The following is a 14,882-nucleotide window of genomic DNA, read 5'->3' as shown; positions in this document are numbered from 1 at the left end:
TGTTTTTTAACACTATAGAAACAAAATTCATTCTTCGGGGTTTTTTTTGCAGTGTTAAAGATTTTTTTTAGTGTTAAAAAAACATTTTTAAGGTTTTTTGTGGGGTTAAAAATCAAAATTTTCTATTTTTAATGATATATTTTATAGGGGTTTAGGACACTAAAAATAATTGATGAGTGATTGAATACTAATGTTGGTTAATCGCGATCATGTAGAAACGAATTTGAACATGAGAGGACAATGGTAGGTGCAACTGATGATAGAGGTGGTTTGCCTAAAGATTTGTTGATAGAGATATTGTCTAGGCTGCCTGTGACAGACCTGTCGCGATACAAGTGTGTGTGCAATTCTTGGTATTCTCTTATTTCGTGTTCTGATTTCATATCCAAGCACCTAAAAAACTACAATCATAAAGACCATAGTTGACATGGTTGTCTCCTCGCCGTGTATCCTAATCCTGTATGCATGGCTGGACTTGATACGTTTCGGTTATCAATAGATGAAACACCTAAGGTTGTGTTTGGATACACTTATTTCATTTCAAATAGTTAAATTCAATTCTAGAATTTCAATTGTTAGAATTTAATTCCAAGTCCTATGTTTGGGAAAGTTAATAATTTACAATTTTGAATTTCAAATTCTAAAAGTTGTTTGGTAAGACAAGGAATTTCAAATCCTGAATATCAAATTCTAATAGCTGTTTGGAAATACGAGGAATTTCAAATCCTGAATTTCAAACCTAGGTACATTTTGCTAAGAAACTCTAAACAAAAAAACAACATATCAACATCTAGCTAGTAGTTTTAGTTCACAATCTAAATAAAGATGCTAATCATTAATACATAATAAAACTCAATCTAAATTTTCCCCTTCTGGTAGATTTTTTAACATTTCAAACTCATCAACCATCCCATTCATGAACCTTTTCATAGCTTTTAGGACTTGGTGACGCGAGATCCCAAGTACACTCGAGACTACCTCGTAGATCTCTTGTGAACTTGGTTTCGGTGACCCTTGCGCTCTGCTCACATACTCCTTGAACGATTCTGCAAAACAACTCACTGCATCTGCAAGACGATCTCTCTTGAGCCTCTTGTTTGATCCTCCGGAAGAAGTCTCAGAGGTACTAACCCCTTCAATTTTGGTGTCCATTGCAGCAGCAGCCTCATCATGATGCTCAGCTCCGTCACCAGTTGCTCTATCCGAAGCAAACAAAGTACAAATATCATCCCAATTCTCAATGAATTTGTCTGATATGCAGTGGCTTGACCAATAATCAAAATCAATGTAAGGCAAACTATAAGCAAAAAATGAAAGATCCAGACATAATGAATATAGGTTAGAGTTTCTTGTGACGTTGAAGTTCTGTATTTTGAACAACAACTCTGTATTTTGTATAATCAGCTGCATTGCCTAATCAGTGTAACATAATTGGGACTCAATTTATTACAAGAGGTAGGAAGCAGCCCCACGATAGCAAAATAGGTATAAGTTAAATCTAAACACCAAAAGAAAATGAGCAGACTGATCAACTACCTCAATTTATTAACCAAAGCTAACACAGTAAACAAGTGCCCCACTATAATTTGTTGGAGTGTTTCCCCGCCACAAATTTAAATGATAACAGGTCCCTTTGTAAGGAGATAAAAATCCCTCACAGTTTGAAAAGCCCAAATCCACAAGAAAGTATTTGTATGCATAATCAAATATTAGATTAGTCATATAAGATTCAATATAAAATAACTAAGTTATGAGAAAAAAGATCTAAACACTTACTTCTTGGTATTTTAAGCCCATTAGGCCTCCTTAACGCATCACGAAGCACACGAGGATCTGATGCGGATCCTTCCCAACCGGGTAAGACATATGTGAAACGAATATTTGTATCACAAGTCGCTAAGACATTAGTACTAATGTCACCTTTCCTATCTCGATAGCGAGGACGATCCTCAATAGGGATGGTCATCTTAATGTGTGTCCCATCAAGAGCTCCAACAACACCCTAGCATTAAATTTCACAATAGATAACTTAGCCTAATAAAAAGAAATCTATATCGTTAAAACTATAGGTCATATTGATTTTACCTCAAACCATTTCCACTTTGTTGACCCTTTTGGTTTTGATGGATAAACTGACAAACTTGACTAATGAGTGTTTTAAATCTTTGGTGAATGAAAGGTTCAAGCAACAAAGTCCGTTCCGAGTAGGAACATAAACTAAAGAATGTGGAGCAGCATTCATGAAAACACCTCATACAATTTCTCATTCTAGATTAATTGTAAGCACTTACAATATAAATTGTTATGGAACTTAGTAAGGCACATTATTAAGATTAAAATAAACAACGTTAAACTGGAGTATAAAAATTGTTTTTGAGAATTATGATAAAACTTTTTTTGATAAGTTTTTGAAAAGGATATTTTATATTAGTCTACTGTTTTAATAAAATTGGATATTATTGTCTTATAAATAAATTAATAAAATTAATTTATTATCTTTGAAACAAAAATATCTTTTCTACTGATTCATTAATTAAATAAATAAAATTGTATTATTATCCTTTTAGTTTAATTATCTTCTTTATCTTAGTATTTAAATAAAGTATTTTATAAATATTCTTTTAACAAATTATCTTCTTAATAAATATTATTTTGAAGAAGTCAACAACGGTTTTATTGTTCTCTTTATACGGTTTTCTCAAAGTTAATATCTAGCAAGTTGTTGAGATAGTGGATTGGTGAGCAAGGCTAGGAAACCTCCATCATGATCACCATTTGTCACAATTACTCCACAATACGTTGGTGGGGTGTTGACATGTGTACGTGATTATAGTGGGAGGTTAATGACTAAAGCCTTCTCTATAAATACTCATACAATCTATCTCAGCAACGTACACTTTCTTGAGCATAATATTCCAGTGAGTAATAACGAGAAGAGAGTTCCATACTTCTTATATTAAGTGCATTAGGTATTGTATTACTTGCTGTAATTAAGATCTTGGGGATTGTGAGAGTTGTAATCTGTGAGGTGAAGGAAATTTCATAGTCGAAATTTCTGAGAGAGTTGGGAACAAGTTCCGTTCTTGTGGAACTTGTTACGGGTTTATTATTCACTTGTAAAAGAGTTTGATTTACATAGTGGAAATTCAGAAAAACCCATATCATCTGTCTCTCTTGTTTTATATTGTCTAAATTCCACAAAAAGTTCATAACTTCACCTATTCTACAATTCACCCCCCCTCTTGTAGTGGCCATCTAGACTTTCACACTTGTTATCCTCGACAAAAATAGTGGTTTGGTCAACTTGCTTGATGTAATACTTTCCAATTTTCAAAATAGATCGGAGGACTATATGGAATTGACGACTCACGGTCTCTCCAGAACGAGCAAAGATAGCTTGAATTGTTCTATTTTTCAAATCATGGGCAAGAATATGGAGAAACAATGCAACTATCTCTTTTACCGTGACATTTCTTGTTGTCTCTAAACCTCCCTTAGTTTGCAATATATGACATAATTTATTAAAACAACTTATGTCAAGCCTTAACTACTCTCGACAAATCCTATCATTTTTTAAAGTGTTCACCCAAGTAGCTCTAGTTAGGCACGCTCATGCTCATTCCAAGTTACCTCCTTAAGCCTATACTTTTGACCATACCATGCACCTACTACTATCATAATAAAACCTATAACTACGACAATAAACTCCATATCTTCGTCATCATCCCTTACACGTTTCAGCGCCTCCCGAATAGAGACTTCATCTGACATCTTTTTAATTAGGAGCTGGAAGAATAAACAATACCCAAACTCAAACTCTGCTTATCTTAAGCTAAGCTAACTCAATAGTATCATTAATAACTTGTAAGCAATAACATTTTAATCAACCATAAAAGTATAAAACAAATAGAAGATACAAAAAACGTGTCATCATCCCCAAAAACAAACCACCTGACACCAACAAATCAAAGCACAAAATCACATTGCACATTACCAAACAGGCCATAAAGTATTTGCATCTGAGACCATTGATCTCAGGCCTATTTGTGGTCCTTGTGATGACATATATTATCTATATTCAATATGATTTTGTTATTAATTGTTATTGGCCTGAAGACTATGAAGCTGAAACTGTCACTGTACCTGCATCCGTCTTTGTCTACTCATTGCGGACTGATTCTTGGACTTATTGTGGAGATTTATCCCAAATTTATGAGTTTGAATTGGATACGAATCAATGTTACAAATTTCTTGATGGAAGCTATTACTGGTTGTTGTCTAGTGGACCTAAGGACGAAAATGATTGTGTCATTTCATTTGACATGGCCACTGATACATTTCAAGAGATACATACACCCATTTATGAAAAGCCGGCATCTAGGAGTCTTGCAATCTATCATAATTCTGTTGCTTATCTAACTCTTCATGAGATCGACGAGTCTTTTGTTGTATGGATGTTGAATGAGGGGTTGTGGACCAAGAAATTCAGTATAGGACCTCTGTCGGGTATTCGATGCCCACTTGGTCATTGGAAGGATGATAAGCTTATATTGGATTCTGATGATGGTAGACTAATCCTATGCGATCCTGTCACTCAAGAAACAAGGGATCTTGGATTTCACCATGGTCTTTGGTGTAGAGGTATTTTTGTTTACAGGGAAAGCTTGGTTTCACTCAAGGACAGCAGCCAATCACATCAATGTCATGATGAAGCTGAAGCAGAAAACGTCCAACCTTAGACTTTAAGACATTAATCACTACTCCACAAAGATGTCATGGTTGATTATCTATGTAGTGTTTCTTGGCGAAAGTATTCTGTATGCTTGTGCTGCTTTTCTGAGAGTGGAATAAGTCAGAAGCTGTAATGGATGTTATACAACGTTATTTTTGTTAACTTTTCAAGGATGTGATCGAATAAAAACCAGACTTGATGTATTGTGTTGTATCATCAAAGAATACAAACTAGACTGCTTTTCTCCTGGTTTTTCTGAAGTTTTACTGTATCTATTAAACATTCATATCTACATACATCGAACTGTCTTTGTACGTATGTCTAACATATACAGTTAAAAACTTTGGAGATATGTTCATATACATATATACGAGGAAACTCGTAGGCCAATTTTTAGCTGATCAACAAAAAGGCGGCTGATAATCAACATTATCTCCTCATGATCTACTATTAGAACCTAAAGCAGACTTTTTACATGGCAGAGCAATACTCTGTAAACACATCAGTTTATTTTCTGCATGTGTTCCGGTGAATCTGAGAACTTTGGTTTGTTGCAATTGCATCACAATTGTTTGCTTTCGTTTCCATCTTTAGATGATTTAGCATTAGCAAGTCTTCAAGGTTGACAGTGAGAAACTTTTGACATTGGTCATTACTCTATTTCTAGGATTACTTTGGAAACCAATGTATGCTTTGCAGAGCTTAGTAAACTTTAACCATGTCCTTCTTCTTCTTCTCTTATTTATTAATTATAAAAAAACTACAGTCATGCGGGTTTATTGGATAAGCAGGGAATGATGCAGATGCAGGATCTACTCATATCATGCTGCCTCGAAAATTTTAAGTGAAAGCTCCAACAGAATACAATATTTCAATAAACAGGCTTATTGGATTGTAGAATTATAACAAACCATGTTAAACTTTAACTTACAGCATAATAAGGAAGAACAAATCAAAAGCATCTAAGTTTTTATTCTAATCACATGATTTTGACATTGCATATGGTATTTCTAAAGTACAATTGATTCTGAACCTAAATAATAACACAACAGTCCCATGTCTGGAGCAATTTCTTCTACTGTATCCACCTTCCAGGGTTTATCACTTGCATCCCTCAAAGTAATTGGAGACTTAATTTTCCATCCTTTGAATCTGTGATTGCTTTTGTGATTGCTAACCAATTATTCTCCAGATTCAACACCTTGTAATCTGGAGTAAAACCCTGCAAGTTTTGGATTAGCTTTTGTTCAATATACTTGAACCTGGCTGCTTCTGATATCATTTGAACTGATAGAAGAAGAAATATTGCCTCTTTTTTCTCATCTATTTCTTGGTTGTTGATTGCAGTAATTGAATTCTTCCATTTTCCGATACCCAAACCAGCCTTTCTTCTATTGATTCCAGTTTTTTTTTCAATTGCTTCATATCTAGAACTGTAGTGAAGAGTGAAACGAAAGGTGTTTTTGCCTCTTTGAACTGATCATTAATGGCATTAAGAGGGGCATCATTAAGAAAATGTGCTCTGTAGTTTCCCTCAAACTGATCACAGTATCCTACCACATATAAATTGCTTTTGTTCAGAGCAACTTTTACTGATACATCGTCAGAAACTTTCAGCTCCACTATGTGGTATGCTGGAGGGGAAGGAGGAGGTGGCATCTCTTAAGTTTTGCATCTGAAGCTTCTCTTCGTACTTCTTTTATAAAGTTGGCATATATGTCTGCAGTTGGAGTTTGCAGCTGATTAACTCTGACGAGACTTGTAGAAGCCATATTGATATAATTATATATGCAACTGATAATTTCATTTTGAACCTATGCACAGAATGTCAGAATTTGAAGAAATTGAAAAGGCAAACTTGTTTCTTTCTTGGATAACCACTTCATTAAAAAAAAAAAAAAAAAAAATTAAAATTTGAAAATTGTATAAACATAAATCTCAATACCTCCCCTCTATTACTTTTGAAATTATTACTCCCCTTTCGTTCATTTCCTATCTGTTATATGGGGGAACGAAGTAAAGAAAATGGTAATTGCTATGAAGAAGAAGCAATCAAATACATATAATTTTTCTATTAGGGGAAATCAGATTGCATGAAGTGGTGTATGTGCTCATAAATTGCTATGTTAAACAACCAATCACAATGTAAACATGCACTATACACACATTCTCAACTTTCCACAATGTAGTAACCAATCACAAGGCATAAATGCAGTGTACACACATTTTCAACTTTCCCTAACATAACAGCCATCCCCTTATAGCATTATCTTATTGCAGACGGTTCAGAAAAGTTAAAAACAAGCGAGATAAAAAGAACAGCTTAAAGCATGCCAAACATACTGCACAAGTGAGATAATGAAAATCATAATAGACAATGCCCTAACAGCTGCAGCATGCATACTTCTTCGAAAACAAAAGAGATGAGTCTTTTCAACCATAGCAGCTAAATTTTGATGGGTTAGCAACTTACCATAGTACCAGATTACATCAGATTTGAAAGAATATTTGTATCTACTCTTATATCAGAAAGTATTTGATTTTTAAACTAATCCTACATCCACAACCATATTACATGAAAATCTTAATGTAAGTTGTGGCGTTATAAGCATTAAAGATTAAACTTGAATGAAATAGTTCTGGAGTTGAAATCACAGCACACTAATTTGAAGATGCATGCCATTTCCTTTTTTTTTTTCTTTTGCTATTCCACAGGATAACAAGCAAAATTTTTCTAACACTAGTATACTTTATGTTGTATTGTCCCCAGATTCCCTTAAACTTTGGGTAATTTAGAGATGGTGAGTCCATATTTACCAAGCCAAGTTTATCACTACTCATATAATTTGAGGTATCTATTCTCTTTGTAGTTTAGAAGCAAAATTGATACGTAATATCTTTTTACAACAGAAGCAGAACACGATTTGCAAGCTGATCTACCCAAGTTAAGACCTTCAATCTAACATGAAATATAGTGCAAAGGAAGCTATTTACTCTTGTAAACTTGTTAAATCATCACATAAAAGCATAAAACAAAACTTTTGGTTTAAGAGAGCAAGGAGCTTGCACATATTTTTTAATCTCTATATTCCTCTCAGATATGAATAGCAAAACATAACTTCCAATGGTAAAGGTGAAGTGTAAAAACTGTAAATAGTGATAAACCCATTGATTCACAAATTCTCAATACTATAAAATTTCAGTGATTTAAAACCAAAATCCTATCTTTTTAATATTCAATCAGACAAACTTAAAGCAGAAATTCTCAATAAATCATAAACTCCACTTCGATTAAATCAAAACATAAATTCTAAAGCCATAAAAGCAACAACAACGATATGCAAGAGGAACGCTAGAAGACTACATCACATGGGCTAAAACATGATAATGCACAAATCAACATCCTAAGCATGAACATTACTTAAATATCTTACATCCTAGAATAAATGTAAGCACAAAATAGACACACATCTCATGCAGATAGCTAAAAAGATTACAGACAGTAGAAACATTGATTACAAGCAAAAGTAAAGTAGTCAGCTATTCGCGCATGCAGATTAAACATAGAATTCATAAGCACTTAGACTTGATACAAGCGAAATGAGTTCCAATTGCCAAAATAGAGTTTACAACACACCTGTTTAGGTTCTCCATTTTGGCCCCCAATTGTAGTTGAAATAATGTGTCCAGTGACAGCACCATTGCCATCTACTATTGTTGAAGCCAGCACCATTGCTATTATATGTTGCACTTCTGTTCTGCATCATCTGTCACTCAATACTGATGGTTTATCTATTACCTTACCTACAGTATGGTCACAATTTGCAACAAGCAATAAGGACTAAGAGTTGAAGGAAATGTATTTATTCCTGAATTGAGCTTTTGAGAATAAAATCCTAAAGTTGAGTGTTCCATGCAAAATTCATACGAATTACTTCATCAAAAGTAATCTGATCGAAATAAAGTTCAACAGTTCTGCTTGGGATCTTGATCTCAACTACATATATATCAAAGCTGATGTACTCATGGTCTCGAGGATCATATGAAAGTGCACTTTTGTTAGGAAATTTACATAAGAAGCTTTCAAATTACAATTTGACATACACCTTTCAGAGTGTCTAAGCACGTAATGCTAGCTTTTAGATATACAATTGCCTGAGGGACTTTTCATGTATAGTGTATACACACAGACTAATTACCTTGGGACTCTGTACAATCGATCAACCATTTTTAATATAAACAAATTTCCTTTGTCTCCTCTAGATACTCTGCAAAAGCAAAGGGGAAAAAAAAAATTGCATCTTTCATGAGTGACATATCCATCAATAGAGCAGGTCTTTCAATTTACTTGATTATAAAACTAATCATATCAGTCCAAAGTAAAAAAAATACAGAAATTCCTCAACATGAATTCATGAAAATGAAATGCCTACAAAAACCTATACTACATATAATGATAGGTGTTTATTTGCAATGTTTAATCAGTTAGAGGTAGCTAGCTTCCTTTAGATGCTACAAAACTTGAGGGTGAGCTATTACTGACATGCATTTGTTCCTCCTCCTCTCGCGCACATTCTTACTTCCTTTTTCAGATACATCAGTACATATTGTCACATTGTTGCATTCCATGATCACATACACTGAGAAATTTATACACTATAATAAATCCTGATGGAGCAGGCTTTTCATCTTCATTAAAAAACCTTCTGATTACATTAAGTACTTATTATTATGTAACAACGAAATTTAGAATTCAATTAATAAAGAAGGTAAAACAAAAATAAATTTCTTAAGTCCCTAGGATTTCCATTTATATACTACAGAGTATTGATGAAGAATACTGTGGATAGTTTGGACTGAAGATATCTCATTAGCTATTTAACTAACACTACAATGTAAATCAAGAGTACCATGTACAATGTAAATCAAGTCTGATAGAATAGTCAGTCTGGAATCGAGGATACATACTATGGACCTAAAATTTACTGGAGATAATATAGAGGTGAATGATTTCAGATACAATAATTCCCTTGAACAAAACATACCGCAAATCCTCATCCAAGTAAGTAATATCCAGAGAGCCATACTGAGTTCTTTCTGGTGCCTTCACAGGTATCTACAAAAGTGAAGCCGTGCTATAAACACACTTCATGGTAAATATTGTACATCAACTAATCATCATAAAGGCACAAATTTATCCAAATAACTAATATGAAGTAATTCATGATATGGAAACTAGTACTCATGATAATGGACTCCTCATACAAGTATCACTCTAGTCAATTTTATTTACTTGAACATCATATAATCAAGTATAAATTATAGATTAAGAAGATTACCAGTCCCAGTATTTTGAAATAATCAAATTTCACAGCCACCTTTCTTGAATTTATCGGCAAGAGATCTGCTGTTACCTGAAAACCATCCAATGTAAACACAAGGGTGATTCAACAGAACGGATGAACATCTGTTTAACCTACCCTTTTCATTCACTAAGGCAAGAAATTACTATAACAAATTAACAATATCAAAAAGAATATCTAAATAGAAGCACTCATGATCAGTAGCCAATTCTAAGTAAAGGTCGACGAAAATGAGCTTAAGGACAGTAAACAAGATGGCATTGCAGGCTACATATTAAGCAAGAATTATGTAGTTAATAACTACATTATTGATTAAAGTATGCTTGTTACAAAATGTCTACAAGAATCCAATCAACTTAACCTGGTTAAAGAATGGCCAAGTCTCCATATTTTGGGCTCGAAGAGTGTCCAGATTAATGGCTTGGTAATTAACCCTTGATCTCAAGAACTTGGGTCTCTGTCAAAAAAGAAAACAATCCTAAATATAATTGTTCATCATTGCCTAAAACCAAACTTGCAGAATTTATCAAGTAGAAAGATTTAAGACAATAAATTACCTCATTTTGTAAAATTGATTTAGAGGTAGTGTAAATGAGCTCCCATTTCCCATTAAGTAAATCAGACTTCAGTGGCTCTTTCGTTGGGTTTACTGCTTCCAGCTTCCGCGTAAGCTTATAAAAACAAAAGGTTAACGTATAATTAGAGAAAAATTACAAATAAATTACATTTTCCATTGCAAACCAATGAGGTCTTAGATTGAGGGACCGTGTACAATATAGGTCATAGGTTCGAATCTCCCATCCATCATTTGTAATTTGTAACGCCCTTGTGACTCATTCGGACAAATATCAATTCAAAGACGTCCAAACTGAGCAAACAAGAGAGAACCAACCAACCAACCTGATCAATCCAAAGCTGGTCATCAGGGGTGGCATCAGCTCCCCTATCAAGAGGCTCAATGGCCATAAGAAGCTCCTCCTTTAATTTTAAAGCTTTGGAATCTTTTCTGTTGGTCAAAAAACCAGGAAAAAAGGATACTTTTGTTTTGGTGCTTGTTCTGCTGCACTTTTCTGCAGGAAGTGGATTATGTGAGAGATGTTTGAAGGTGGGTTTGCTTGGAAAATGAAGATTTGATGAGGAAGAAGGAAGAAATAGAGGAAATTTTGTGATATGATCATTTGCAAGCATAATTTTGGAGAGAGAATTAGAAGATGAGGCCATACTGATACTTGTTTCAGAAGGTTGTAGGAGTACAAAATTGATGGTGGGGATGTGTAACTTTTGTCTTGAAAATAGCTGTTCTTCTAGATTTTTTTTTAAGAGAGCTATGAGGGCGGAGATGAGAATCGATCTCAAGATTGATAAGTCTATTTTATATATATATTTTTATTCCCCGTTTTACGGTCATATTTGTGTTTATTTGAGCTATGCAAAGCTATTTTTATTACTAATATACGTTTTTTTAGTGTTTTTGTAGAGTTGGTATTATTTTGCAGGAATTTGCAGATTTATGATAATTCTCGTGCTTATTGAGCCACTACGAAGATATTGGAGTTTGATCGTATTTTATGACCATATATTTAAAGCCCAAGGTCGAGCTAATTAATTTGGTTTGGTGATTAAGGGCTCGATTCATTTGGAGTACTAATTTTATTACAAGTCCAATACTTGAATATCAAGAAGAAGGAAATTGGCCAATTAATATAAAAGCACAAGTTGCAAATCCAAGATTAAAAAAAAAGGCCCAGACACAATAAACTTCAAAACCCAAGAGAATATTGCTGGGCCAATCACCTGATCGGGCCCGATCGGGCGGTAGATGGCCCATCCGGGCGAGTGACTATTGCTGCTATGATTCGGTTGGGCCTTGTTGCAAAACAAGCCCAATAGCTTTAGTTTGTGAGGCGGTTAATTGGCTGATATTAAGCCTTGTTTACTAGCTTTTAAGGATTTGTTTTTAACTAATGGGATAATTTTTAGTGGGGTTAGAAATTGAGTTGGAATAAAATTCCTTTGGACTTTCTTATAAAGGGGGTAGTAGTAGTAGTACGTAGGGAGTTTTTTTTAGTTCTCTTTTCTTTTAGTTTTTTTTTCAGTTTTATTTTCTTTTAGTTTTATTTTCTACTTTCATATCATATGAATATTTATTATTTTATTTTAATACTATAATTCTTCTTATTTTAATTATTGCTTTTATTATGTTTTTTTTAATTGTCTTGCTTAGTTTAGATTTAAATATGTGTGAGTAGTTTTATTTCTAGGGTTGTGGGGATCTATAAATAATATGAAGGGGTAATTTATTATTATTGATTATTGATGATTGATTAATTTCCTATTGATTGATTTAATGCTATGCAATTAGATTAGGCCTGGTTTAATTGTATGAGTTATGCAATATTGATTTGAGATTCGACATATGAGAATTGATGTTTAGGTTTAGTTTCAATAGGCATGTTAATATATTAATGGTTAGGTCGAGATTCGAGAGATGAGATTTGATACCAGTAGATTAACGATGTGATTATAATACGTAGCGACAACCCTTTATAATCTGGTTAATTCATGCATTGATAATTGATAGTTGTGTTTACCCTGAAGTATTATTTATTGGTGAATCTATACCATAGAGCTTTTTATTATTGATTATTCCCTTAGTTAATTTGCTTAGTTGATTATTAGATTCATTTATACAAATACACATTGGTTACCTGATAATTTAGATTATAATAATTAATTAGGAGTAAAAGAATATTGTTTCCCTGTGGATTCGACCCTACTTCCGTATCTACTGTATTTAGAGGACTTAGGAATTATTTTTGATTAGGTGATACGACTAAATCCTGTCAAAGATCGACTACCTGAACTACACTCAATGTTCTTCTAGATTATTAAGGAGTAGTACGTCTTTGTTCCGAAAGGTTGCAAAGTTAGATCTAAAAGAATTCATGATAATGTTAAGACTAAAGAGGAGGTACTATGAGGGTAAATTGAGCAGGACTAAGTCGAGTCACCGATGTTGCGCTTGATGGGGCGGGTTACTCGGGTTCAATCATTAACATTACATGGTTACTCCCATATCTCAACACACTAGACCTCTCAGGCAACTCTCTATCAGGCTCACTGCCTGAATCCCTTTCCAACCTGATTCACCTTCGACGACTTAGTCTATCTAAGAACGCATTTTCTAACTCCATTCCAACCTCTATTGGCTCCTTACCTTACTTAGAAGAGCTTTATCTAGATGACAATCAACTCAGCGGGTCAATCCCGCCAAGTTTAAACAAGCTAAGTCACCTTATAGACTTTGCAGTACAACAGAATCAGCTTTCTGGTGAATTCCTTTTTTTAGGTTCTTTGAAAAATTTGTACAACTTTGATGCAAGTGACAATAACATTTCTTCTTTTGGTACGACTAATCCACTTTCTCTTCCTATTTTCCTCATTTCCTTATCAATGAGAAACAACAGTTTAAGAGGAGAAATGCCTAGAAATTTCTTCCACATGCAAGACCTCGAAGTCTTAGATCTTAGTTACAATGAGATAGATGGTACAATTACAAGGGAAGTTTTTGATCTTCCATCACTTCAACAACTCAATCTGTCTCATAATCAGTTCTCAGCCGTCAATTCGCCGAATGGTAAAGGGAAAAAAAGAGGGAATGTGTTGGCTGTTGATCTCAGCTACAATAAGATAAATGGGTTATTGCCAAAAATTTTGGCTGAGTTGCCAAATCTATCAGCATTGTCATTGGAGCATAACATGTTTACAGGGATGATACCCCCAGTGTATGCCCTCAGGGTTGTAACGGCGTCGTTTCAACGTCTTTTGCTCGGCGGGAACTACTTATTCGGGCCGATACCAGACCCGTTAAAGCGGGTGGAGCCTGGTTCGGCGACAGTGAGTTTGGTTGATAATTGCTTGTATACTTGCCCTGTTACTTTGTTCTTTTGTCAAGGTGGTGAGCAGAAAACACTGATTCAGTGCAAAAGTTTAAGGCATAGGATTCCTTAGGAGTTTAGTTTGGTAAATCATTTGGCATAATTGAGATGTGCATAATATGTGCATGATCTAAGTAATCCTTTTAAAAAGAAAATTGGGTAAGGCTTTTTAGAGGATTATGAAAATGGATACACAAAAAGAAGTAATTAGAAGCAAAAAAATGCATATTATGTTATGCGAGCTAGGTTGATACATTTGCTCCCTATAAAATTGTGGAGTTTTTAAAAATTGTTATTCTGCTAATGATATCAACTAGTATTTACTATTTTGTTGTGTTTGTTTTTGGGCTCTTAACCATAAAATCTTTGTTTTGTACTTCGCACAGTTTTTTTTTTTTGGGTACAAACTTTTTTTTTTTTTTTAATGAACAAGAAAACTCATAATAACTCTTAAACTTATAAAAATAGTTCCACCACAAAATCACAAGATATAATAATGTTAACATTGATTTAAATACAAGTAGTTTTAAATATTAGCAGGTGTATTCCCATAAATGTCGTTCGGATGTTGATCTTGTCAACACAGCTTTGAAAGCAGGATACTTAAAAGCGTATTCTAACTGCCATAATTTTCTACTGCGTTTTCGACAATGTGATGATTCTTCATTGAATCAACTACCACCAATCGCCACCTTCCCATGCTCGCTGAACACAGCTCAGTCCATCCAAGGGCTCCAATGGCAGTCATCAGAGTTTTCCTATTGTTGCAGCTCGTTTTCACTACCCAACACAACCTTGTTTTAATGCTTATGAATTTCAAGAAGTGAAGAGCCATCAAATGACCAACAG

General features: G+C 34.1%; 4 protein-coding genes across 4 annotated transcripts; 2 read left to right on the top strand and 2 right to left on the bottom strand.

Moving 5' to 3' along the window:
• The first annotated feature begins 4,058 nt into the window (after positions 1-4,058).
• Positions 4,059-4,739, top strand: LOC110691718. The gene has a single exon (XM_021868651.1). It carries the CDS (start codon positions 4,059-4,061, stop codon positions 4,737-4,739), a length of 681 nt encoding a protein of 226 aa, XP_021724343.1.
• An 838-nt stretch (positions 4,740-5,577) lies between these two features.
• On the bottom strand, positions 5,578-11,463 carry LOC110691847 (probable plastid-lipid-associated protein 4, chloroplastic). Its single transcript, XM_021868810.1, has 8 exons — positions 10,996-11,463; positions 10,653-10,766; positions 10,457-10,552; positions 10,072-10,146; positions 9,778-9,848; positions 8,932-9,000; positions 8,370-8,536; positions 5,578-6,452 (listed from the first exon to the last, which is right to left on the bottom strand). Exons 1-7 carry the CDS (start codon positions 11,314-11,316, stop codon positions 8,533-8,535), a joined length of 750 nt encoding a protein of 249 aa, XP_021724502.1. The 5' UTR covers positions 11,317-11,463; the 3' UTR covers positions 5,578-6,452; positions 8,370-8,532.
• On the bottom strand, positions 5,847-6,391 carry LOC110691717 (ribosome-inactivating protein PD-L1/PD-L2-like). Its single transcript, XM_021868650.1, has 2 exons — positions 6,113-6,391; positions 5,847-5,954 (listed from the first exon to the last, which is right to left on the bottom strand). The coding sequence occupies exons 1-2, from the start codon at positions 6,389-6,391 to the stop codon at positions 5,847-5,849; spliced, it is 387 nt and encodes a 128-aa protein (XP_021724342.1).
• Positions 11,464-12,583: 1,120 nt separating the features above from the next.
• On the top strand, positions 12,584-14,850 carry LOC110691716 (receptor-like protein 12). The gene is made up of 2 exons (XM_021868649.1): positions 12,584-12,599; positions 13,091-14,850. The coding sequence occupies exons 1-2, from the start codon at positions 12,584-12,586 to the stop codon at positions 14,104-14,106; spliced, it is 1,032 nt and encodes a 343-aa protein (XP_021724341.1). The 3' UTR covers positions 14,107-14,850.
• The last annotated feature ends 32 nt before the right edge of the window (positions 14,851-14,882 follow it).

The sequence above is a fragment of the Chenopodium quinoa genome, unplaced genomic scaffold, assembly GCF_001683475.1.
Source record: "Chenopodium quinoa cultivar QQ74 unplaced genomic scaffold, ASM168347v1, whole genome shotgun sequence".
In the NCBI taxonomy this organism is placed as follows: domain Eukaryota; kingdom Viridiplantae; phylum Streptophyta; class Magnoliopsida; order Caryophyllales; family Amaranthaceae; genus Chenopodium; species Chenopodium quinoa.
This window is presented reverse-complemented; position numbering and strand designations above follow the sequence as displayed.

Excerpts from the sequence above, each read along its gene's own strand:
- LOC110691718 (XM_021868651.1), top strand. The coding sequence starts at position 4,059 with ATGACATATATTATCTATATTCAATATGATTTTGTTATTAATTGTTAT.
- LOC110691847 (XM_021868810.1), bottom strand. The coding sequence starts at position 11,316 with ATGGCCTCATCTTCTAATTCTCTCTCCAAAATTATGCTTGCAAATGAT. Across the intron at positions 9,849-10,071 it reads ATTTCAAAATACTGGGACTG|ATACCTGTGAAGGCACCAGA; the intron begins GTAATCTTCTTA and ends TCACTTTTGTAG. Across the intron at positions 9,001-9,777 it reads TACTTGGATGAGGATTTGCG|AGTATCTAGAGGAGACAAAG; the intron begins GTATGTTTTGTT and ends TTGCTTTTGCAG.
- LOC110691717 (XM_021868650.1), bottom strand. The coding sequence starts at position 6,391 with ATGCCACCTCCTCCTTCCCCTCCAGCATACCACATAGTGGAGCTGAAA. Across the intron at positions 5,955-6,112 it reads AATCAATAGAAGAAAGGCTG|GGTTTTACTCCAGATTACAA; the intron begins GTTTGGGTATCG and ends CAAAACTTGCAG.